The sequence below is a fragment of the Chironomus tepperi genome, unplaced genomic scaffold (assembly GCF_022539635.2).
Source record: "Chironomus tepperi strain 1889 unplaced genomic scaffold, CSIRO-AGI_Ctep_v1 contig_219, whole genome shotgun sequence".
Lineage (NCBI taxonomy): Eukaryota > Metazoa > Arthropoda > Insecta > Diptera > Chironomidae > Chironomus > Chironomus tepperi.
In genome coordinates, this window is record NW_027226341.1 from 2,289,862 (window position 1) to 2,315,728 (window position 25,867).

The following is a 25,867-nucleotide window of genomic DNA, read 5'->3' on the forward strand; positions in this document are numbered from 1 at the left end:
TGCAAAAACCAGTTTTTTACTCTCTACCTTATGTGTACTTACTGTACACATCAGCAGTGCCAATGGAAAAAAATACAATGTTGGAACAAAATTACTTTAAAAAACAAAACTATTTACCAATACTTTTAAAGTTATTAAACACATTCATATGATTCTCTCTTTTGTTATTAATTCACATAAAAGATCAATGGAACTTTACAAATTTTTGGTGATGTGGATACAAGAAACGCTTAAATTATATGCTTTAAATTCAATTTTCTTATGAAATACCTTTGCAATAAATTTTAGAACTCTATTCTATAGCTGCAATTGTTACTGAATTTTTAAATTGGTACCGCAGTGTCACCTTGTCAATATAATTTAAGAATTCACATCTACACCATCAAAACAAATTTAGGGTAATGACACACTAGGGTTGACCACTTGCTATACTTATGCACTATTTTGGAACCTTGTAAGTCATTATCGATCGTGATATTTATTCATGACAAAGACAAAACAGTTGCTTAAAAATAGGATTGTAAGAATAGCCTCAATGATAGCTATCATATTGATTAGGATCGTAGTAGTTTATTTGTCTAACTTAGGAACACATCACATTGCTGAAACACACCATAATTCTTTTCACTACCTTGTACAGAATTTTATCAGCATCAAGTTGACCTTTTAACAGTCAATTCATAAATAACAATATAACATTAAAATTAGGGTTCGAATAAGAACTCCCGACCTACATTTCTTGCATTTTTGATGTGTAGGCCTACAGTTTTTGGCTGTACCTTATAGTTCGTCGAAGGTTGCAGCACTGTATTTTTGGACAAAGTCTAATTTAAATAAATATTTAAATGCTTCAACATTAAGTCAGTCAGACATAACAAAATTAATAAACGAGGCAAAATTCCATTCACTAAATCAACAGGTAAGACAGGTTTCTATTTTTTTCTCATTCACATTTACGCAAGTTTAAGTTGTATTTAAATCAAGTTGGTGTGAGTGTTAAATTTAACAAAAATAATACAATCATGATCGTATACCGTTACACATCATACTATCCAACTTTCCAACAAGAATCAAATCATTTTTGTGAAGAATTTACTAGTTGGCTATTGAATTTTGTGCAATTCTGAATGAAAAAATATGGGAACAGAAATGAAAGCACCGGAAAATTGTGAAAATATAGTTAGGAATAGAAAACAAAAAAGTGCACAAGTTGAACATTCAGAAAAGACGGCAAAAGTGCAAACAAATGGAACAGAACAAATAGAAAATAAAGAAGATATAAAAAAATCAAAAGAACTCAAAAAGACATCAGAGAATCCCAAAAGTAATGAAAGATTAATTCAACAAGAATCTGAAGTAACCACAAATGACAAGAGCAACTCAAACTTTGTAATCAAAATTGAATTTGACCCCATGTCCATTGCTCTGTTTACACTTGCCATCGTCACAAGATTCTTTCGATTATCAGAGCCACGAAATATTGTGTAAGATGGAGATTATAAAATATTCATTTCATCCTCTGTGTATCTCTTTAAAAAAATCTCTTTTTTTCCATTTTGCCATTCTTTCAATTTTCAGCTTTGATGAGCTCCATTATGGAAAGTATGTTTCCCTATACATGAAGAATGTATTTTTCTTTGAAAAACATCCACCATTGGGAAAACAACTTATTGCTGGTGTCGCACATTTCGCTGGATATGATGGAAATTATACATTTAATAAAATCGGAAGCGAATACACTGAGGTGCGATTAAAAAATTCTCATTTTACATCTAATGAATCTAGAGACTTAATTCCTTTAATTTATTTCAGAATGTACCAATCTTTTGGTTACGTCTTGTACCAGCTTTATGTGGAAGTCTATTAGTGCCTGTAATTTATAATTTGCTATTACAATTAAAAATCAACAAATGGGTAGCATCAATGGGCGGATTACTAATTGTTCTGGGTAACATAATCGATTAGAATATTTCATGACATCAGCCTAAAAACATCCAATTTATTTTAGATAATGCACTTTTGACACAATCCAGATTCATATTAATGGAACCAATGTTGTTAATCTTCTCTACCTCAGCACTTTTATTCCTTTTGAGATTTCTCGATAGTCAATATTTTAGCATTAAGTGGTGGCTTAATGGCATCCTTGCTGCCTCCTTCTATTCATTCTCAATGAGTATAAAATATGTTGGGTTCTATTCATATGTACTCGGCATGATTCTTATAGCACGACATATATGGAGTGAAATGAGGAATCAAAATTTATCGGATATTAAATTATTTTTTAAGACATTTATCAAGGGACTGATCTTAATCGGCCTTCCGATTGTAATTTATCTATCAATATTCTATATTCATTTATATACTCTCTATCGTGCTGGGCCACATGATAGTGTGATGACAAGTGCCTTTCAGGCATCACTTGAGGGAGGTCTTGCATCAATAACACATGGACAGCCACTCAAAGTTGTTCATGGATCACAAATTACATTAAGGCATACAAATGGTCGACCATGTTGGCTTCATTCCCATGCTGATGTCTATCCAGTCAAGTATGAGGATAAAAGAGGCTCTTCTCATCAACAGCAAGTGACATGCTACAGTTTCAAGGATGTAAACAATTGGTGGATTGTCAAGAGGCCCTCAAAGGCAGACTTCTCAATTGGTGATGAGCTAGACGATATAAAACATGGAGATGAAATTCAACTAGTTCATGGATTAACAAGTCGTGCACTCAATTCGCATGATGTTGCAGCTCCCATGTCACCACAATCTCAAGAGGTCTCATGTTACATTGATTATAATATATCAATGCCGGGGCAACTTTTATGGCGTGTTGAAATCTTAAATAAAGAGGAAGAGGGTGATGTGTGGCATGCAATTAAATCACATGTGAGACTTGTTCATGTTACATCCAATACAGCACTAAGATTTACTGGACGCCAACTACCCCAATGGGGATATAATCAACATGAAGTAGCAGCGGATAAAAATTTAAATCATCCTGATTCAGTCTTTAATGTTGAAGAACATCGATATACAAAGTGTATGTACAACTTTAATGAATTCATTATGAAATATTTTAATTTTTTATTCGATACATTTTTAGCATCGGATCAAAAAGAGCGTGAACGACAATTGTTGAAATCTGAAATGATTCCCATGGAACGAACACAATTATCATTTTGGCAGAAATTCCGTGAACTTCAAATAAAAATGTTTTGGCAGAGTGAAACTGTACAAAATCACATGTACTCATCGGAACCACTTGAATGGCCTCTGATGTCAAAGGGCATTGCATATTGGTATCAAAAAGATACAAATGTAAGAATGCTGAATTGCTTTTTTGCTTTAAGAATGAATTTATAACAAAAAACATCCGAAAAAATGTTTTTGCTGCTAAAAAAACTATTTGACCTATTTCCTACCGAACTATATACTATCATAAGCGAGATAAACTATCAAAAATTAAAGTTCTCACATCTGTTTTTCTTTTAGGCACAAATTCATCTCCTTGGCAACATTGCTTTATGGTATTCCTGCACAATTTCTCTTTTTGTTTACGCCGCGCTAATGGTTTTCTACTTACTACGACGTCGTCGACAAATCAATGATTTGAACGAACAGGAATGGATAAAATTTGAAAGCATCGGATGTATACTTTTTGTTGGTTACGTTATCAATTTTGCGCCATATTTTTTCGTAGAACGTACACTGTTTTTGCACAACTACTTACCAGCACTCATCTACAAAATCTGCCTGTTGTGTGCTCTCGTAGAACACGTTTATGACATTTTGAGAAAAATGAATCAGAATTTCATGATTTTTGTGTACAAAATTGCAGTTCTTGTATGGCTTGCTTATGTGTTTCATGTGTTTCAGACGTTTCTCGCCATCAGCTACGGTCGCACGAAATTGACATCGGAGACAATCTTACAGTTAAGATGGAAAGACACATGGGACTTTATTTTCTCATAAGTACTTATAATACTCATACCTTTACAACCTTTAGATAAATTATTAATAAAATGGGAACGAACTAAAATGTATAAAATAGACATGAAAAATAAACTTATTGAATACTGTTTTATTTATACTGAATGTTTTATTTCTACCATCGAAATGCTCAAATTGGATTTGAGCAATGAAAAGACTAATCGAAAAATACACATACTCGATTCACTGGAGTTCTATGTAGAACTGCTATCAAATATATTTAAAATCATATTTTGTCCATCTTTTTTATGTGTAAAAATGGACCAGAGGAAAAAAAATGAAAAATATAAATTTAGTAATGAAAAGAAGCTGAGAACCTGTTAAAAAATATAAGATTTCACCTGTTGTCCATCATGGGACCTCCCCAAAAATAGAAAAGATCGTCATCAAATGACACAAACTATAAGGAATATTGAAACAAATGGAAGCCACATTTCTCCTGAAGCAACCATGTATGTACAATAATAATAATTCGTCTAACTTATAGCATGCGACAGAAAACGATAAGCACAGTGAGTTAGCAGAAAAATCAAAGGCAACACAGTTGAAATGAAGGGGCGATCAGCTTATTTGTGCAACTACGTCCCGTCTGTTTTTAAATTAGCAAAGAAAAAGGCGAAAAAAAAATTATTTTCCATCCAATAGCAAGCTATCTCCCTTCCAATTTTGTTCCAAAAACTGTCTCTTATTGTATTTCGGTCCGTAGCAGAGACTTTTTCTACACCAAACATATTAAGCGCGCATGAAACAGCAGCAACTAGTTTTCCTTTCACTTCATACATTTGCTATATCTTTGATGTGTTTCAATTTTTTGTAGGTATTCGAAATAAGTAAAGGAATAAAAAGTGTTCGTTGTTGTTCCCATAACTGCCACTATGAAAATTTTCGCGCGTTCCATAGGATTGAAAAATGTGTAGACACAGTGTGCAGGAAATTCATTCACTTCAACTGAGCTATCTTTTTCCAATGGGTAGAAAATGTGGAAACATAAATTTTTAACAGACATCAATAAAATTGTGGAGCTGAATTTTTTTTAAAAAAATAATTCTGCAGCAAAAGTTTATCATACTTTTATGAAGGCGCACATACAAGAAAGAAATTTTTTTTCGATATTTTATAAAGTTAGAATGAAACAAACCGACATGAAATCAGAAACTACATTTTTCTTTCTTTCTCTTTTCAATATACTTGAATTATTTTTCTACTACTGACTCATTTTATAAGCATAGACGAGACGAGACGTAAATGAAATAGAAAGAATAAATAAAAGAAGATCTTTGGGTATGTAAAACTTGAAAAGATATTCAAATTTTAAGAAACAATGTATTTGGATATAAAGGAAGGAAATAAGAATTAAGAATGTCATGATGCCCTAGTAAATTTGTTGGTTTTGCTCTCTCATTTTATGAAAATCCGTTTTCCATTTTAAATAAAGCAACAAAGAAAGAATAATATTGCTATTGCATGGAATAGGACAGTGCTACATTCTTCCCTTACATACACATTTTAGTATCTAGTCGATTTCTTCTCACTTTCAAGTCTCAAATCTATGTATTGAATGGAAAAATGGCATCGTCTTTGTTCAACTGATTGTAGAAGAAAGAAAAAATATTCTCAATGGTACTATTCTGTTTCCAGTGTCATGGTTTACAAACATTGTGGCTGTGAGTAACTATTCCAGTTTTCAATTTCTTCTCAATTTTTTTTTCGGTTTAATTCCTTTATTTCCACACACGTAAATATTTCAAAAAATTGTACTCAATATTAAGATGGTTGTTGCTGAAATGATTATTTTTAGAATTACTTTGTAAAAGAATTGGAAACTAAACTTTTGGGATTTAAAGACATTTTCAGAATTTTTAAAATATTTTTTTCGGAGATTTTAAGTTATTTTTAAATATTATGGACGTTAATATTCAGGTATTATGGAATGATTCATTCAAAATGTCCAACTTAAAGTCCTTTATAGTTGTATACATACTTTATTTGATTAATATTGATATTTATTGAATTTTATGTCGAAAATCGTATTTTATAACAGTTTAGCTTTTGGTCACTAGCTACCAGCTAGTGTATGTTCTACAAAATACGTTGTTTTTAGGCAAAAAGGTATTAGTAAATTATTAAATTTATTTTAAGTTTATTTGAATAATCTCAAAATTTCATATTACGAAAAGTTTCATATTAATCGACGTTTGGTAATATTTACTGATACTAAAATTAGAATGTAAATTAAAATTCGTCAATAATTAAATTTTTGATAGCTTTACATTTGAAAAAAAAAAAATCAAATAAAATTATATCCAGTTCCAAAAAAAAGGAATTTAAAGTCATGTCCATCCACAAAATATTTTGCTCTTAATTCAATCAATTTGAACTCAGTTCGTACTTTAAAAAATTCAATATGCGAATAAAATATATCATCCTGATACAAAGTTTAATAGCAATGATATCATCCAATTAAATTTATTTTAAAGTTTCATTCATGCCTGTTTATTTCAATGAAAATTACTTAACTATAAATTTTAAAAATTTACTCGATTGTTCATACATTTGATGATCTTCTGTTCCCTTTGTAGAAATTTATTCTTCTTCTTCTTAAGATTTTAAAATCCGAGCAAGAAAAAGTAAATTATTTTTTATAATATTCAGTGGCAGGGTCTTTAGGCGTTTATAATTTGCTCAAAGATTAAGGGTTCTACAGGATAAGAGGATGAAATATTTCTTTAGGTCCACCTCAACTTAACAAGCAATCATCATATATTGCATTCATTTTAAGAGTGAAATTATTGCAAATTTAATTTTTTATATTATATATTATTGTACGAATATTGAGTGTATTCACAACTTATTTTATAGCAATAAGCGTAGCTGCAAAAACTTCAAATGCCAATATGCTTCAAAAAAAGCATTTTGTGATTTGAAAACATTCATGAGAAACTTTCATTTTAACTTGAATAGCTTGCATTAGTCAAAAATCAGCTAGCGTAAGCTTAAACTTTTTACTTAGTTTGTTGCTTCAGATTTTATGGTTGCCTATTTGCATCAACTTACAATTGATATGAATTGAAGGCAGTTAGCATGAATAATACTATTAAAAATATTTAAGCAGTGATGTTTGATTTCAAAATTGCTGTAGGAACGGAAACGATTTTTTAAAGCTAAATTGATAATTTTTTTTATTTTCCTTGAATTTTTATTCTCGTTAATGGAATTAAATTTCAAGTTCCAAGATCAAAATTTTTGTAAATTTCATAGCAACAGATTACTCATTCAACCTTTATTCCTTTTATATCTTTTACCCTCTCTTTCTCTTCTCATCTCTTTCTCACAAAGGATTTTAACCACATCATTATATTGAACATAATAAGTAGATATGAATCGCACTTCCTTCTTCTCTCGAGTAAAGAAAAAAATGTGAAATAAAAAAGGCAACACAACAACCGTCTCATTCACATGCTCAGTAACATTCAAGTGCTTCGTCATGAAACTATATTTCTTGCATTTCGGATAAAGCAGAAACGATATGAAAATTAGTTGAAAAGAAGAGCAAATTCTGTGTTTCGAAAGAGAAATATACAGTCGTTCGTATCGATGAAACATTCAAAAGTATTTTTTTAACAAAACCAAAAATATATTCTAACAAGCTTCAATGAAACCTAAGAAGTGCATACATTTTTTTCTCAATTTTTGTTTTTGTTTTACTTTGTTTTATTTTCGATTAAAGGAAATGATGGAAATGATTGGATAGAAATATTATTTCCAGCATGTGGGTTCATAAGTTCTACAAACTCAAAAACTATAAATGATTTTAGTAAAATTGATTATTTCGGTATATTTTCGACTAACGAATCTTGTTCATCTTTTTCTTCGCATGTTACTACTTTTTCGCCGTGAACACACAGCAAAGCGATTTAGCTCTTTGTTGTTGTTGCACAATGCCGCGCTATTTTTTGCAGTTTATTTTCGGCCACATAAAGAGCTGCCGCACATGTATATATTTAATTTTTTTTTATACTTTTGCTTGCTTGCTTGATGTCTTGCGAATATTTATGATCACTTGGTTGGCTGAGGATATCGAGGGACTACTATCGGCTGAAGAAATCCAAGAATTTTTTCACATCCGGTTCGGATGAATGCAGGTTTTCAGTGATAAAGATTTTTTTTAAAAAAATCATTATTCTTAAAATTTTTTGGCAAAATTATTTTCATTATTGAGGGATGATCAAAGCATTCGAAGTGAGGGTAAAGATTTCCAATAATGAGAATGAAACCTTTTCGTCGCTGTTATGTCTCAATGGATGTCTAGCCATAATATAACGTGATGTATGCTCACATACATGTTTTGAATTTTATACTTGCCACATATACATTTGCAGACGCTTTTTTTTATACGAGACTTCGTTAATCGAGCACTCAATAGAAATAAAATTGCTCACTTTCATGTGCTCCTAGTAACTTCAACTCAATGACATAATATTTCCAAGGTGCAAAGAGAATCCTCCACTTTATAATGTATGTCGCTTGAGTACGGTAGTTGATGTTTGAGAGCATTAAGCACAATTCGAGGTAACAATGAAGGGGAATTTTATAACAAAGCACCAGCAATGACACGACGTCATTGGGCTATACCACAACTTTCATACAAAATGAACGAAATGAAGGAAAAAAATTCAAGTTCAATGCTGAAATGAAAATATTGAGCTCAAGGTTTTGTATTTTCTATGGGTTTTGTGTTGTATATAGCTTCACATTTTTATGAGAGCCGGGTAAGTTTCGAATTATATCGGTTAAATTTTGCTAAGAAAGTGGAGGAATAACGATTGGCATTAAGGCAAGTTAATAGAGAAGCGGCAACGATGGAATACTTTTCATCTGTGTGCGACCTAAATTTTGCTTAAAACATTTTTTTTTTGGTGTTTTCGTTTTTCATCTTTTATATTTTTTGTACCAGAAAGAGAGCATTTTCTGACAGTTTTCTTCTCTTTTGGAAGATGGAAAGGAAAATTGAAAAATGAAAATTTTCTACTTTTCTTCTGAATATTTATTGTGTAATATCATGGTTTATAAAAGAAAAAAATCACACTAACTTTTTATCTAAATTTGGGTATGTTTGCTCGTTTTTATTGACATTGCAAAATTAAATTAGATAAAGGAATGAAATCTGTATCATAATTTTTAATTATTTGCGAACATTACAATATTATAATTTCATTATTATTGCATGAATTTGGTAGGTAAACAAAAATTTTCTATAATTTTACTATAAAATATAATTACGATAATGTAGATTTTCGTATGAATTCCTTCTGAGTAACTTTTCATTAATATGTGGGATATGAAAATGTTTCATATTTGCTTTTAAATATTTAATTCTATATTTTTTGTCTTGTTTTGTATAAATTATAAATACATAAAATGTTCTGTATTCACAATGATTGAGTTTTCAAAGCTTTTTTTCATCAATATTTAGTTATGCTATAGAACTTCGTTCAACTGAACGAACAATGAGACTACGTATAATTTTTATTATTAATTCTGTTGATTTTGATAAAATTTTAATTTAGACTTCATATTATTAAAATGGAAATTTCAATCTATTCTCAATCAGCATCATAGTTTTAATCAAATTGTTCAAACCAACATCTACATCTTGCCTAAATCTAAATAAATATCATGAATTTACTTTAATTGAGATTTTAAAAAAATCAAATAGAGAAAATATTTTAAATATTCTAGGTATATCACTTGAACTAAAGAATTAACACAGCAAAATTATATTTCCACTATCATTGCCAGCTAGTAAAAGTCTATTCAATGGTAGCAATGAAAATGTTGTTAGGACACCTTTGCTGAAAGCCTCTGACCTTAATTTTGTAAAATTAAATGGATGATCATGTTGCATTAAGTTATAAGCTCCTATTCGATTTGCTGGTGTGCCGACTATTAATTCATCATTGTTAATTCGTAAACAATGCGCTGGCTCTGCTGGACTCCTGTAATTTTAAATTATTGAAAGCTTAATATTCATTCAATAGTTGAAACTAATGTATAAAAATTACCGTAAATTGTAAGCTAATGAACCGCTTTGCGCATTCCATACACTTATTGAATTATCAAGGCTTGATGTAATAAGTTCCGCATCGTTTGGTGCTTGCATTTGTAGTAATTCACCCTCACTTGCTTTCCAAGATGCTTGAATTACTCCTGTTTTTCCATCCAGCATAATTATTTGTCCTGCTGAAAGTCCTACAGCAATCCAACTTCCACTCGGCGCAACAGTCAAACATCTTACAGAGCCTGATGGTGTATTTGTAAGTTTCCATTCAAGAACATAATCAGCAATTCGTGAGTCTATGACTTTTATTGTCGAATCGGCTGTTCCAGCAAGAATTAAGCTACTTGGACCAGGATAAGTTCTTACAATACTTATTGGAGTATATTTTTGACCTTCAATTTGATTAACTTGAGCACCAACAAATGGGTCCCACAAATGAACTCCTGAATCACATGACACAGCTAATCTCATGGATTCTAAAAAGGCAAGAGAATGAACGGATTTTCGATGACCGGTATATGTAAATTGGCAAGGAGATATCTTTGATCCATCACCTTCACTTCTCAATGACCAAAGCTTTACAGTTTTATCTTTTGATGCTGACATAAAGGAATTTTCATTATCAAGACACAAAATTCCACGGACTGAATTTGTATGACCCGAGAATGTTTGGAGTTTAATTTGCTTAAGGTTAAAGTTTTGATCCTTTTCATGCCTTCCAATTTCATTTGTCCAGTATGCAAGCCAATTTCCTTTTAGCTGACGATTTGAAGTCACATTCTGTAACTTATAAGCAACTTGATCAATTATGCTAGACTGATCATTTTTCATTTGTTCATTATTTTGGTAATCAAGTCTATTTCCGACAATTGAAACATTAGTACCAAAACTATGTGGTGAATCAACATGATCTGAAGTAAGATGTGAAGGTTCTTGAACTTTTATTGATTCCGTATCTGTTGAATAATTTGGCACTTCATGTTCATGACATAAATTAACCACTAACATGAGATTCTTAACAGTCTGCTTCATAGTATTTTCACCAAATTGTCTTACAAATGGCAAGTAAACAGCATGAGCGAGTGACGGAGTAAAAACTTCTTTCAATTCCTCAAGACCCTTTTCACGTAAGTCTTCAGTATTTGAGTCATTAGGATCTTCAAATCCGTAAGCTTTATCAAAAATTAGGAAAAATCTTTGAAGATGTGGAATGCATAAATGTTCACGAGCTATTTCTGTTCCAATTCTAACAGTTAGCACATAAAATAAATCTATTAATTTTCTAGCCAAAACTCCACGAGCTAAAAATCCACTAGGCATAGCAAAATGTGTTGAATTTAAAAGTCGAATCACTGGTTTGATAATATTTTTCAATATATTGTCTTGCATTTGCTCCATAATTGTTGCATCACTCAGACATGGTATAACAAATTTAATTAATTGAATGCAACTGATAAGTCCACCTTCTAATGTTGTTGTTATTTTCTTCTTGCAAAGAGCAATAAGCTCGGTAACATGGGGTAAATATTGACATAGTATGAAATGTTCACCAAATAATGCTGATATTGCTGTTAGACAATCGAGAACTTTTGTTGCATTTTCATCACCAACAACTTGACCATCGGCAACCGAGAAAAACCCAATATTCTGTGGTAAATTTGGGTTTGTGCTTGGTAAAAGATTTTCTTGTGAAACATAACAGAGTGTTAACATTTTCAATAGATTTTTCGTCACATAACGTGCTGTTAAAACAGGCCCAAGTCGGTGTGAAAGCCACAAAAGACTTTCAGTACTCATTTCCGAAATTCTAGTTGATCTCGATTGACGATTTTTTGAACGTCCTCGATAAGATTTTGTTTCACTTTTATCACTTATTGCATCTTCAATCTTACTTCTAACGGACTCATCTCGATCCAAAGGTGTTTTTGAAAGAATATCAAAGGAGTCATTACTTTTTCGACTTCCAATTTCACAACCAATTGAAGCAACACTGATTCCTCTTTTGTAAACACTTGAAGGTATTGGAATTGTAGGCGATTTAGGATCAAGACTATCCATTTTCTTTGGAATTATTTTTAACTTTTCTCCTCCCAATGAGAAATGACTTTGACTGTCATTTTTCGTTTCATCAGAATTTTCCTCTTCTGCTTCGTCAGCTTCTGATAAACCCATTTTTATATCAATTGAACCTGTTTCAGACTTAATGTCAAATTGATCTATGATTTTTGCTATTGCAGCATCAGTATCAGCAGTCTGAGCATCATCATTATCAAATTCAAACATTTCATCTTGTACAAGCTTTGAAGCCATTGTTTTATCATCTTCATCGTCATTTGACCCCGGAGATACTAATGTTGGTGAGCCTTCTGCTGCTGAGTCATTTGAATATGGTTGAAAATCTTTTGATGACATTTGATTTTCAAATTGTGATGAGTCATGAATGTGATACGGAAATTCAATTTCAGAATCTTTTGCTCCACCTGCTGCTTCTATCAACATTGAAATGAAATTCTCGAGGAAACATTTTAAACCGAATCTAACAATGAGTTTCAATAAAAAGCTGTGATGATACAATTTGACAGCTTTTTTGCTACGAAATGATGTTGCTGTATATCTTATAGTAGAATCGTAACTTGAATTGAAAAAGTTTGCTCTGTCATCATAATGTACATCGTAAAGCCCCAAAATCGGTGTCAGAAGATATTTCTTTGTATTTTCGATTCCAATAGCAGTTGCGACATTATCAAATAAATACCATGCTGATAATATTCCAGTTTCTTCATTTTGAAACATGTCAATAATATGTGGAAGTAAAATCTCAACTACATGAAGTCGTTCAAATCCTGATGGTTCCAATAACCCTTCACTCAAAACTGAAAATGCTTTTACTTTACATTCAGCAATTTTTCGATGAATTGCAACACGTGCTTTATCTTGAACTTCAAACTTTTCACAATTTTTACCATCGCAGTCATATGATGAATAAAGTTCCAACATTTTTACAGACGATTCAAACTGAGATATTGATTTGATTGCAGCATAAATTTTGAAGAAATTATCAGGAAAAGGAATCAAAATATTAGAGAGCATTGGTTGAAGCAATTGACTAGCAGAAGGTGGTGGCAGACCTAAAGCTGTGATTTGAGTATCGTCATCAGTTTCCATTCCAAATAATAACTTTATCGGATAAAGCACACAATCAGGAATAAGATTTTCATCGTTTTTGAGAAGCAGTTTACATGCTTCAAATCGTTCCTCAAATAATTGGTTTTGTTTCAGCAATGGTCTCAGTTTTCGACTCATGAATAATTCAATCATAATGCATCCAATTATTTTCAATTCCTTTACCTTATTCTCTTGCATTAGTTGCTTGAAATGCTTCTTTGAATTTAATGCTTGTTGTTTTCTTTGTTTGAAATTTTGATACATTTTGCTATCTTTCAATGATGCTTCGTATGTTTCCAAGAACATCATATTTGTGAATGCATTGTCTGACTCTTGCTCATAATGTTGAAATAAATAATTCTGGAATGATGATGTCAACGGATAATCTAAGCAATTTTGCTTCAACTTTTTTGGTTTTGTCGATGGTTTTTCGTAGAATGTTTTTGAGATAAAATTTCCCATATTTTCAACAGCTTTTAATTGATGAAGTGGATTGTAATTAGAAGGTAAGATGATGATATTTTGCATGCCACGTGGAGCACTTGCATGGTAACTTGGTGATCGTTCAATAGATTCAGATTGATAAGGTAAGTAAGATGATCTTCTTGGACTGGCAGATAACCTTGTCGGAGGGGTATTGGACGTAGTACTTTCCATAGCATAATAATTATCCATTGATAAATCATCCGTACTTCTAGTTAATCTTCTTCTCATTTCCGATGAACTTATTCGTGGTGGATTTTTTTGAAACCATGGATTTTTAAATTGTTTTGGCGGATGATGTGAAGTGAATAATTGAATTACTCCACGTTGACAAAGTTTCTGATGATCATCCACAAGAGTTAATACAACATTTTTCGCTTTTACTGCTGCTTTGCCACTTAATTTATAGCCAAAAGTTAAGTCAATCCAATGATGGAGATTTTCAGATACATATTGAGACTCTAAAGCTTCTCGATGTTTAACAATGAAATCTTCGGGGCAAGTTGACCATACTGGAACTTCAAGATCCGGTAAGTCTTCATGTATAGATTTAAAAACTGACGGATCATTGAAAAATTCAGGAATGCATTCTGAAAAGTAATGAATATCATTTAATAAATGAAGTATAGAAGTATGAAGTTAAGAAACTCACCATCAGGAGTCCACTCTTGGAGTCTTTTAATGCTAGCTGGATATTCAGCAGCAACAAATTTTGGACGGACGTGTCGACATAATACACTTTTTGGTGTCTTTCTAGCCATATAGACATAAAAAGTAATTTCAGACAAAACATCTGATACATGATGTGGAGTTGTTGAATTTTCAGCACTATTTTTAATATGCTGGTATGTTATATCTAGTTGAGCATCGCCTTTTGTCAATCGATACTTTGTCTTTGTTAAATCTCTCCAATTTCCATTTTTAGAATTAAAGTCTGTTACCCAGGGCATAATATGATGATAATCAGGAGAATCAATTTTACGTCCAGCATAGTTGTTTAAAATTGTTAAATAATCAAAATTTGATAATTGACCTGTGCACCACATTTGACAATAATCTTTTAGTGATAATTCCGGATTTGAGAGTAGTTGAAGAGATGTCGATTCAAATTGTTCATTTTCGGTGCTTTCATTATGTTCATATTTGATTAGATTCGATTCTAATTTTGGTATAATACGTAGTAAGCAATTTTCTGTTAAATAAATATCACTAAGATTAATATCGCCTATCACTAGTCCCTTATCATGAGTTGACTTTTGGAGATTTATCAATTGATAGATAATAAACATATTCTTATTATAACTCCTTTCTAGAATTCCTGGAGAATAACTTATGCAATCCAGTAGCGAATTCTCAATGACATTTTGGTAAATCAAATAAAAATGCGAATTTGATTCAATTGCGCCAAGTAATGGATATTGATTTATGTGGTGCATCTCTACATCAAAATGACAATTGAATGTTATATCATCAGATATTGAGTCATTTTTAATTCTATCAAGTTTATAGTGAATGATTGGACATCCATACATTCGTGTGATCACTTCACGAAGCGCGATTTCATATGGAACCAAAGTGCTGTCAACAAATTGCTTGCCATTGTTGCCATTAGACTCATTCTGTTGTTGGTAATCACTGGAATATTTTTTGTTGGCATTTTTCCACAGAGATTTGTGATTCGTTTGTTGAACTTGATACAGTTGCTGGGAATATGTCAATGGCAATTCATTATCACTTGCATCACTTTTAAACTTTTGCAATGGAATCACTTTATGGTTGAATTTTTTATGTGCCTAAAATTTAATAAACTATTAATTTAAATTTTTGTAAAATTGATAATTTTTTATGCATACCACAAGATAAACTTGTTCCCAGTTTGATCCTAAGTCTTTTGATTGTGGCCATTCATCAATCGCACCAGGATAGGTGCGAGCATTCACAATTTTCTTACTTTTAATTAAGACTTTTAGAAAATTTTTATGAACTATGCATTTGAAGCGATTTTTCGTGTTAGTTTCTTTAATTTGTTTTCTTGGAATGCTTAATTCCTGGCAAATGTACTCCATTGTTAATTGATAATAATGACAATTTGTAAGTCTTTCATGCCATGTCTATTCACTTTTGAAAGTAATACATAGTTTAAAATAACAAAGAAAAAAATATCTTAAAAATGTTTCTTTTGTTTACACTTTTTCCAGGGGTTTAATGAAACTTTTCTTGTGTTGCAAAAATTTATTTTTTATTTGAATTTTTTTCGACCGTTACAGAATTTGAAATTTTTAATGTTTCTCTTTCTTTGCCGGTTTTTAAAATCATATGTAATCTGACGCAAACCTTGTGTTAATCAGCTGATTATCTTATTAGAATCATGTGAAAAAGCAATTAATAAATGTTAAGGCAACCTGAATTATATTTAGTAATATATAATTAATATTTCATGCCTTAATCATAAACTTAAATATGCGGTAATAATTTCACTTATTATTGAAGATTGGATGACATATATTTGCGCTTATTCTGTTTTTGGGATGTGATAATTAATTTAGTAAATATTTTTAGTGAAGGCAATTTTAATAATGTCAAATTTAAAGGTCAAAATCAAACAGAAGCTATTTTGAGAAATTTCTTTTAACATGCACTAATTTCTTTCCTTCCCATAAACAGCTGTGTCGAATTATTTAATTGCAATAATCAGCTGGATGTTAATTCGCAATCACTTCCGAATCAATTTTAATTTCTCTACACTTTATTAATTAAATTAAATGTGATTATCAATTCACAATATTCTCTACGTTTTCTTTCGCAATATGAAAATATTAAAATCAATATGACTATAAAATCACTCAATTATCATCACTATATTGATCTGTGTATTCTTGAATAGTTTATTAATTAAATAACTATGAGTGAGTCAAATGAATCAACTAGTTTACTTCATCCAAACAGATCGAATCAAAGTAAGTATATAAACTTTAATTTAAAGTCAACATAAAATGTAACTGTTCAAAAAAAAAATTACAGACTCACGACTTTATCAATCTTAAAATGATTATTAAATATTTTGCTTTCATTCTCATTTTCATACATATGTACAGATGAGACACAATGTTTCTTTCTTATCATTTCGCTCCAATGAAATATGAAATTATCTCATATGCAATGTACATTTGTATTATTATACAATTTACCATGTCTGGATGGACAATGCACAGAATACATTAAAAACTTGTTTTTTGAATTTTTTAAATGAAGGTATATGAAAGAGAATGAAAAATTCTTATGTTATCAACGGACATAATTGTTCCAAGTAAATAGTTGACTTTTCTGTTCACATGGAATAAATGTATGTTAGAAGTGCTGACGGAAAAGGAGGAGACGTAAAGGGGTCCTTAAAATTTTCAAATTCTATATTCATTCTAATCATATTTATGCTTTCAATTTAATGTGGTTTCTTTTGAAATTTATCTTGTTCCGGCATGAACCCATCAGTTCTCCTGATTACGGCTCTTGAATCATGATGAATGTTCTAGAAGACTGAACTGTATCTCATGCCTACAATTTTTGTAGTTAAAGAATTATCAAATTTTACTCAAGAATCAAGTTTGTATGCTTAGCCTAGACCTCGATTCTTACTCAACAATTTAATTCTTCGATACCAAACATGTGCTTTAAGTCACAACTTACATGCATTTGAACTTGTATAAATCGGTAATAATACGACAAAAATTAAATTTTTATTGCATTTTGACATCTACTAATAAAATTCTAGCAAACCAACTAATTACTTCATTTGCGACAAATCATTGAATTAGAGTTTTTATTGAAAAAAAAATTAAATTCATGATGAATCTTCAACAGTAAATAAAATCATCATAACGTTTGTGAAGGCATCGCAAAATTGCATTTATGTCACTGTCAATGCTAGAAATGCAGGTTGAGTGAATAAATTATTTTTGCTCATTTCCGCACGTGACTCTATCAAAATTTTATGTTCAAATCTAAAATTTTACTATCGAATTTAATTGCCTAAAATCGTGCTTTAAGCGCGGATTTTTTCTGAAGTCGATTTTGCTATTTCAGCTATCATAAATTACTCTAATGTGACAATTTAAAGTAGTTGAGTGATAAAAAAAAAATACGATGAAGTATTGAGTATAAATTTGGTAGTGTGACTATTCATTGTAATAACCGACACATTTTCAAGATTTATATGTCGATTGATCGTCAAGCTATAACAGGAAAAAAATCAAATTTACATGAATGTCAAATTTCTCATGAATTAATATCAGTTTTTTGCGTATTCTCCAGCATTCTCTCTACTTACTTTTCTCTTTTTAACGTTTTTAATGCAACAGAGTGAAATTTTTTTCTCCAATCAATCATGAAACACTCTGTTGCAGAATGTAAAAGCAATACGTTTACAAATTGCTTCATTTATTGTATTGTTATCAATTTGAGAATTTTCATTGTTTATAGATATGATTCAAAAAAAAAAAAATGCTCACATATACATTTGTGGAATTTCTACTCTCCAAGCTAGCTAGCTACTGCTGAGTTAGAGAGTTTCCTACCTTTTAACATGGTCATCAACGTAGTGAATATAAATTGCAACCACTTTTTATGAAACGATTTTAGTTTATTTTCAGTCGCTGGCGCGTCTTGAGCTTTAACAGAGTAAAGCAGTAAAAAATTAATTTTTTGTGATATTAGTTGCTTAAAAAATTGTTGTTAAATATTGAATATTAAATTAAATTGTGCCTTGGATAAATATTTTCTGAAAAAAGGAATTAAGTGGTTTAAAATTTATTGTTAAATAATAATAAGCTTTACCATGTATATCAATTGGCAAAAAAAGGTTGCAAAATGTGAGTTAATATTTTTTTTTTCTCAAACAATTATGGACATAAAAAGTGTAAAAATTAAAAAAGTTCAAAAATAAAAATTAAACATTTTCTCAACTTTCAATTTTTGTTCATAATCAGTGTCTAAGACACTTATGAGCAGCATAAATAATTTCTTCTATGTATGAATCTATGCAAAACTTTCAATTTCTTTTCATAAATTTCAATTTCATGTCTTTCATAAAAATGGCATATTTCAATTTATTTCGTTTACAAGCAGCACAGCAAGAAAATTACATATTTGGACTGAATATCAATAATAATTTGAATTAAAAATTAAAAATTTATTCCATATCAAAAACATGACAAGAATGTAAATTTAACGGAACATCTCTACTTCCTGCATTTGCGAACATGTCATTTCATAACAGATAATGAGCATGCTCACCTAATAATCATGCTCCTTGTCTGTTCGGGATTATTATTTAAATAGTAGAAGAAGAAGAAATTCGTAAAGGAATTCTGGAAATTCCCTCGGGAATACTTAATTTACACCTTAAATCTTAGATCTTTGTCTTGTTAAGTTATATTTTGGGAGTTAATATATGTAAAATGGATTAAATATTTACACACAACAAATCATAAATTGAAGGTAACAAACAAAGCTAAACTTGACCATCGCGGTCAAATCGCGGGCTAATAAACTGATTAAAAGAGAGGAATTGCATATGAATAGCCAATATTATCATTTCGAATCACGTTTTGCGAAAGTCATCGACATTGAGATGTGTTGTCGCACGTTAAAGACAAATTGATCATTGTCTATTCGCGATGTCTTAAACGGTTTTTTTTGTGCATATTGTCCTTCTTTCTTTTACACTTTAATCATCTGTAATTTAAACGATCGTTTATGCCGGTTTTTAAACTCATCATCGTGCGAAATCAATAAATATGTCGTAGTTTTGCGAAGGATAAATAAACCCGATTGACACAAATTAATCATGGCAAACAAGTGACTACCATATGGCATTTAAGTGACAATTCTCATGTTAACTGTCATACAAATTGACAATTGAATGTCATGTGGCTGCCACTTGACTGCCAAGAAAAATTTGAGTTGATCGGATACAAATCTTTTAAATATCTTAGCATAGTGCACTGGGTCATGGCAAAATTTTCACAAAATGTAAATTTATGATAAAGAACAAATAAAAGCATTAAAGACAATTTTTTTACGCAATAAGTTTTATCTGAATATTTGCGCAATATTCATATGCTTACGCTAAATAAATATTTATAAGTTATCTTGTAATTTATCATATCAATTTTGCTACGACATAAAAGAAACAATCAGGTTATTGAATAGCATTCAGACACTACCGATAGTGAGAGTGATTTTCATACTTCTTGTGGTTTTTATGTAGGATTAGACACTAAAAAATGTGATCGCTGATGATAGAGTATAGGAAGGAAGAGTTAGGATATCTAAAATTGAGTTTATTCAAGGAAAAATGTTTATATTTCCGAGATATGCACGACATTGAGAAATAATGACTCTAAAGCTAAATAAACATTGAAAAACGATGATAAAAAAGTGCAAAAGAAGATGAAAAAAATATATAGAGTGCCTATACTTAATTTTTCTCATATTCTCTATGTACTTGCGAATACATGGAACTAAGTTTTATGCAATAAAATTTTTTATTCTTTCCATGCTGTAGAAACTTTGTTTCTTGGAATTTAAAGGTGTTAATACCATTTTGAGCGTGCAAATTCCAGTTCCCAAGGTCAAGTTAGAAAAAAATATTAAATTACTATTAAGTGCACTTAATAATTCTTTGATACACTAAGATTGTACTCAGTACCTATTCATAAAATTCTTGAAAAGTCAATGAAACTATTCCTATAGATTCGAAATATCCAAAGTTATATAAAAATTGCTGAAAACTGTTAACTTTATCTGTACCCTTTCATAAACTTGTGTCACCAGTATGCAATTATTAACTTTTCAAAAAGACAAGTTCGATGACACAAAGTAAAAGTTTAAAATATCATGAGCGCAATAGGTACATACTTCTTCTTATTAACTACAAGACAGTTTTTTTCGTGTGCAATCTCCCTTTGGTATTTTGTACATACATCGATTATTTCCAAGACTTTCTTCAATTATCTGTCTCCTCTTTTACGTCCATCATGCTTAAAAATTCGGTGCCTGTTATGTTCTTTTCTAATTAAAAACAGGTGCAATTGTTCAATATTATGTCTTTGTACATGTCGGTACAATTTTTCATTTTTATCGAGATGTTGTGAATGTACAGAGTATGATTTTTACTTAAAATATACAGCAATAATAAATGAAATGTTTAACCTATTAAGAGGTTTTAAGTGGCTAAAGGAGATATTTGTTAATTGGATGCGATTTTTTAGACTCTTTAAGAGTTTGACAATATTTACGTTTAAATTCTTACCAAGAAAGAACTATCATGAAATCATCATATTTTTAGCATTTTTTGAATTACTTAAATCTCTGACCTTGAAAATTATAGCACAAAAAAAGCCAATAAAAAATTTGCAACATGCAATGAAATTAGATTTAAATCATTCAAGCATTCCAAAGCGTTAGTCGAAATATATAATTTTACAATATATACATCACTTAATGTGCAATGATTTAACACAGCAGAAACAATAATTGGAGATATGATTAGATACTTCGATAGCTATGGTTTCAAAGTGGAAATGCTCAAGTATAAAGCTGTTGTCAATGTTGGTTTATCAACTACTCAAGATTTTTTATTGGGATCATAAAACTGATGGACAGATAAGACATTTTTGCCTCCATGGGCAATTCACAAAAAGTAAAAGTCATGTTGAAAAGTGCCATAAAATCATTTTTTTATTTTTAGAAGTAAATATCACGGTTACATCCAGATTCATAAACTTATTTTTAGCGATTTCCAATTAAATCCATGATTGAACCAAGAGCAAAATATAGATTCTAGTCTTTAGAACCTTAACAAATTGAGTTGGTAGAACTGAAAGTGTATTGACCTCAAACCTCTTTTCTCTTGGATATTCAAGTAGCTCAAAGCAAATAGCATGTCTAAAAATATCCTCAATATGATCGCATTAACTTTTCAAATTGCAATTGGATTTATAAATAGCTCAATGCTGCCGGTGGTAACCGATTGCCTACAATTATATACCAATGAATCAATACTAAATCGGTAATGGCACCAATCAAGTACTTCATATTCTTAATATCAGAACTTGAAGCGATTATCCTTGGACACTTGAAAAATTTATCACCACTTGACATGATATGTATCTTAAGCTGAAGATTTTAAACAATTAAATTTTATTGTGCTAGATTGAGATAATAAACTGGCAATATTGCTTGGTGAGAGATTTACCTTCATATGCCAGAAGTAAAAATATTCATATTTACGAAAAAAAAAAGTCTGTCAAAAAAACGGTGTTTTGTATTTTCCGTCATAGTTAACATTGCTTTAAATATTGTTTTTATTAGCAATTTTTTTTTTTTGGACTAAAGCAATCAAAATTCAACGTTTAAAAAAAATTGAAGCAGTTCTGAATTGGATTCTCACTAACAGCTGACGATACATCAAGCAATAAATAATGTTTACAAGTTCGTTGTCATTAAATACTAATTATCAACTTGATTCTGTCAAGTATTGATTTCTTTATCAAATCAATTCTTATCAACTCATTTTAATTGCTTGTTGATTTTGGCACATGATTAATTACTTATTGATTCTTTTTTTATCAATTTTATAGGCTTTGTAATTCCTCAACGAGTCGTTTTATCGATTATGGGATTTCTGGCAATAGTAAATGCTTATACTATGCGAATTTGCTTAAATGTAGCCATCACAGAAATGACAGTAAAGAAGAACAGAACTTTTATCGATGATGGAATCGACAGAGGAATTTGTTTAGTCGAAGGTGGAAGTTCTGGTGGAAGCAGTGGGAAAGGTACATTTGAATGGGACGAGGAACAAATAGGAATTATTCTTGGTGCCTTCTTTTGGGGATATGTAAGTTTTTATTGTAACTGCAAAAGCTAAAGTTAAAATTATTTCAAAAATATAGGTTATCACACATATTCCCGGAGGTCTCTTATCTGAAAAATTTGGAGGCAAATATACACTCGCATTAGGAATCCTATCAACAGCAATCTTTACGCTCATTACACCAGTTGTTATTAATTGGGGTAGATATTAATGTCATTGTAACTTAGGCAATTTTTAAGCTGTTCTTTTTTGTCAGGCGGAGCCACGTGGTTGATCGTTCTTCGGTTTCTTGAAGGATTAGGTGAAGGCACAACATTCCCTGCTTTATCTGGTAAGACAATCGCTTTAATTTCAATATTTTTGATATATTTTGACTAATATTTTAATTTAAGCACTTCTTGCAACTTGGGTGCCTGTAAAGGAAAGAGGAAAGCTTGGATCCTTTGTATTTGGAGGCGGACAAGTAGGAACTATCATTGGAACTGCATTATCAGGCGTTTTAATTGATTATTATGATACTTGGGAATCTGTTTTCTATTTCTTCGGTATTCTTGCTATAATCTGGTTCCTTATTTTTATTGTTATTTGCTACAAAGATCCAGAGTCACATCCATTCATCACTGAGAAAGAAAAAGATTATTTGATAAGAGAAATGGGAGCACTTTCTAGAGATAAGACTTTAGCTCCAACACCCTGGAAGGCCATTTTTACAAACGTTCCCATGATGGCACTTGTTTGTGCACAAATTGGTCATGATTTTGGTTTCTTCATCATGGCAACTGACTTGCCAAAAGTAGGTTTTAATTGTCATTTGCCATGTATTTGAGCCTAATATTAAATGCTCTTTCTTCCAGTACATGAGTGATGTTTTGCAATTCCCAATCAAAGAAAATGGCTTGTACTCTTCACTTCCATATGCTTTTATGTGGATCTCATCAATTTCTATGGGATTCGTATGTGATTGGATGATTAACAGAAAAATGATGAATGTTACTAACTCGAGAAAATTATATACAACAATTGGTAATACAAACATTGCTTAACATTGAAAATTAGAATTAATAATTTTTATATATTTTAGCATCTTTTGGACCCGCATGTCTGATTGTTGCTGCATCATATGCTGGATGTGATCGTTTGCTAGTAGTTATTTTATTCACCCTCGCTATGGGTTTTATGGGTGGCTTTTATCCAGGCATGAAAGTAAATGCATTAGATTTATCACCAAATTATGCTGGAACTTTGATGGCAATTACAAATGGAATTGGTGCTACAACTGGATTCGTTGGACCATATTTAGTTGGTGTAATAACAACAAATCAATCACTTTATGAATGGAGAATTGTGTTTTGGATTGCCTTTGTAGTTTTTAATGTTACCAATGTTGTTTATATTATTTGGGCTTCCGGAGAAATCCAACCATTCAATGATCCTGCTCTACTAAAAAGATCGAAAGAAAGCTTAGCAAATTCTGATAGTGAAGCAAATCACAATGAAGCAAAAAAACCAAAACTATTACCAATTAAAGGAAATAAGAATGAGTCATGAATATAGAATAAATTAAAGAGCTGAACATTTAATAACAAATTTTAAGCTTTTTTAATATTATAAATATGAGAGGTGAAAAGACCAAGATGCTTTTAAGACTGAGATAATTTTAACTTTGCATGAAAAATATCTCTGGAAAGAAGTTAAATTTGAATTGAATAAGCTCCTATGTATTGAAATTTTAAAACACATTTTCCTATATTTAGCATAGAAATCCCGTATTTTAATTAAGTACAAAACTCTATAATATTGCCATTTTTTGATTCATATAAATCTTTGAAATATTTAAATATTTTCTTTTGAGATTAAAAACCGAAAAATGAATATAAAAACTTATTGCATATTTAAATGATTTTTGATTTTTATTTTGGAATACTAATAAAATACTTCATGTTGAAGTCAGAAGATTATCTATTAACACAAATAATTTAAATAAAACATAGAATATTTTTAGAAAATGAAAACTTTTTATTCTGAACTATAAGTTTTTAACTAAACTTTTCAGCTGAATCGTTTCCAAAATTTAAAATGTTTCAAAATTTGATTTTGGGCAGATTAATTAAGCTTTATGTCAATAGCAAATAAAACATGTCTGGCTCCAAATAGGCATGACGACTACTTCTCGAGGATCACAAAATATGTAATCTACAACTTACCTGATTGCTTTATTTGTAATTAAAGCTAACACATCAGAACCTTTTCTAAAATTGAGAAAAAAAACATACGTTAGATAAAGCATATCAATGAATTGATTTTACCTCCATCTATAGCAAATTTTATGAACTACAAATTTTTTTCATTAAGCTCTATATATTCCTTATCTTTAAATATAAAAACTTGTTTCAATTTTTCTTAGAACGTAAAAAAAGTTTCATAAAGGGAATTCCTGTGAGCTGCAAGTTTAAAATTAATATTTAAATATACGCATTTATAAGTACTAATTAGTAAGATCACCTCAGAATGTTAATACTGGTTAATTAACAATAAACTCACAATATAGCATTCGTAATAAAATGACACCAATAAAAAAATAACTTAAAGTTAAGAATGTGCTAAAGAGAATTTTTTCACAATTAACCAATTCCTGTTGCAGTCAAGCATAACTGAGAAAATATTTTGAATAAATTCTTTTTACAAAAGGATTGTTCACTTATTATGTTTGCCTTTGGGAGGAGATGGAGGAGGAATAACACAAACGAAGAAGACATCAACCGCCTGCAAGGCTCCCAGATTAGGCGGCTTCCGTTTCCATACGTCAATTTCAAAAATGATTCCGATCTCTGAATAGAAAATTATATTATTAGAAAAAGAAGGCTCGACTTAAGGCGGAATGATACAATCAAATCGTATGAACAAAAATAGGTATTATATCAATTAGAGAGGATTTAGGTAGTGGCTAAAAATTGCCCATTTTCAGCCTTACTTATCAACGACCCCTCACTGTCGATATAAATCATGAAAATTAAAAGTGAGAAACGCAACAAAATTTATTTAAAAAATGAACTTGAAATATTTGAAATAAAGTAAGTATTGATGCATCTGTTAAGGAAACATTAGAGGTCATTATTTAATAACGTTTACTGTCTATCAAAAATATGAACTGAGTAAAAGTTTTTGACATTCAAATATTCAAAATTAGCAGTTTAATGACGCTTCATGAACAAAACAGATTGCCAATAATGCGCTAAAATATTTCACAAACGGAGACATTTTTTACCTTTTTATAAATATCTATAGATTAT

At 30.5% G+C, this 25,867-nt stretch overlaps 3 protein-coding genes across 5 annotated transcripts; 2 read left to right on the top strand and 1 right to left on the bottom strand.

Annotated features, from left to right (window-relative positions):
• Positions 1-435: 435 nt before the first annotated feature.
• On the top strand, positions 436-4,094 carry rt (Protein O-mannosyltransferase rt). 2 transcript variants are annotated; one of them, XM_070640383.1, is made up of 7 exons: positions 436-919; positions 969-1,484; positions 1,579-1,744; positions 1,813-1,948; positions 2,009-3,046; positions 3,110-3,324; positions 3,499-4,094. In XM_070640383.1, exons 2-7 carry the CDS (start codon positions 1,138-1,140, stop codon positions 3,976-3,978), a joined length of 2,382 nt encoding a protein of 793 aa, XP_070496484.1. In that variant the 5' UTR covers positions 436-919; positions 969-1,137; the 3' UTR covers positions 3,979-4,094. The 2 variants fall into 2 exon arrangements, with proteins under 2 accessions (XP_070496484.1, XP_070496483.1); XM_070640382.1 differs by having other exon boundaries at positions 436-1,484.
• Positions 4,095-9,063: 4,969 nt separating this feature from the next.
• Positions 9,064-16,211, bottom strand: Wdr81 (WD repeat domain 81). Its single transcript, XM_070640469.1, has 4 exons — positions 15,556-16,211; positions 14,355-15,495; positions 10,059-14,292; positions 9,064-9,992 (listed from the first exon to the last, which is right to left on the bottom strand). The coding sequence occupies exons 1-4, from the start codon at positions 15,766-15,768 to the stop codon at positions 9,758-9,760; spliced, it is 5,823 nt and encodes a 1,940-aa protein (XP_070496570.1). The 5' UTR covers positions 15,769-16,211; the 3' UTR covers positions 9,064-9,757.
• A 2,160-nt stretch (positions 16,212-18,371) lies between these two features.
• Positions 18,372-24,375, top strand: LOC139090581 (putative inorganic phosphate cotransporter). 2 transcript variants are annotated; one of them, XM_070640340.1, is made up of 7 exons: positions 18,372-18,567; positions 22,342-22,601; positions 22,657-22,777; positions 22,834-22,908; positions 22,970-23,370; positions 23,432-23,600; positions 23,659-24,375. In XM_070640340.1, exons 1-7 carry the CDS (start codon positions 18,534-18,536, stop codon positions 24,123-24,125), a joined length of 1,527 nt encoding a protein of 508 aa, XP_070496441.1. In that variant the 5' UTR covers positions 18,372-18,533; the 3' UTR covers positions 24,126-24,375. The 2 variants fall into 2 exon arrangements, with proteins under 2 accessions (XP_070496441.1, XP_070496442.1); XM_070640341.1 differs by lacking the exon at positions 18,372-18,567 and adding an exon at positions 22,213-22,230.
• Positions 24,376-25,867: the final 1,492 nt, after the last annotated feature.

What these genes read in the sequence shown, in the direction of transcription:
- rt (XM_070640382.1), top strand. Translation starts at nt 1,138, where the DNA reads ATGGGAACAGAAATGAAAGCACCGGAAAATTGTGAAAATATAGTTAGG. An exon ending in TCAGAGCCACGAAATATTGT is followed by an intron (nt 1,485 to 1,578) that starts GTAAGATGGAGA and finishes TTCAATTTTCAG; the next exon opens with CTTTGATGAGCTCCATTATG. An exon ending in GGTATCAAAAAGATACAAAT is followed by an intron (nt 3,325 to 3,498) that starts GTAAGAATGCTG and finishes TTTTTCTTTTAG; the next exon opens with GCACAAATTCATCTCCTTGG.
- LOC139090581 (XM_070640340.1), top strand. Translation starts at nt 18,534, where the DNA reads ATGTATATCAATTGGCAAAAAAAGGTTGCAAAAT. An exon ending in GCAAAAAAAGGTTGCAAAAT is followed by an intron (nt 18,568 to 22,341) that starts GTGAGTTAATAT and finishes TCAATTTTATAG; the next exon opens with GCTTTGTAATTCCTCAACGA. An exon ending in GTGCCTTCTTTTGGGGATAT is followed by an intron (nt 22,602 to 22,656) that starts GTAAGTTTTTAT and finishes TCAAAAATATAG; the next exon opens with GTTATCACACATATTCCCGG.
- Wdr81 (XM_070640469.1), bottom strand. Translation starts at nt 15,768, where the DNA reads ATGGAGTACATTTGCCAGGAATTAAGCATTCCAAGAAAACAAATTAAA. An exon ending in GGGAACAAGTTTATCTTGTG is followed by an intron (nt 15,496 to 15,555) that starts GTATGCATAAAA and finishes ATTAAATTTTAG; the next exon opens with GCACATAAAAAATTCAACCA. An exon ending in TCATTAGCTTACAATTTACG is followed by an intron (nt 9,993 to 10,058) that starts GTAATTTTTATA and finishes TTAAAATTACAG; the next exon opens with GAGTCCAGCAGAGCCAGCGC.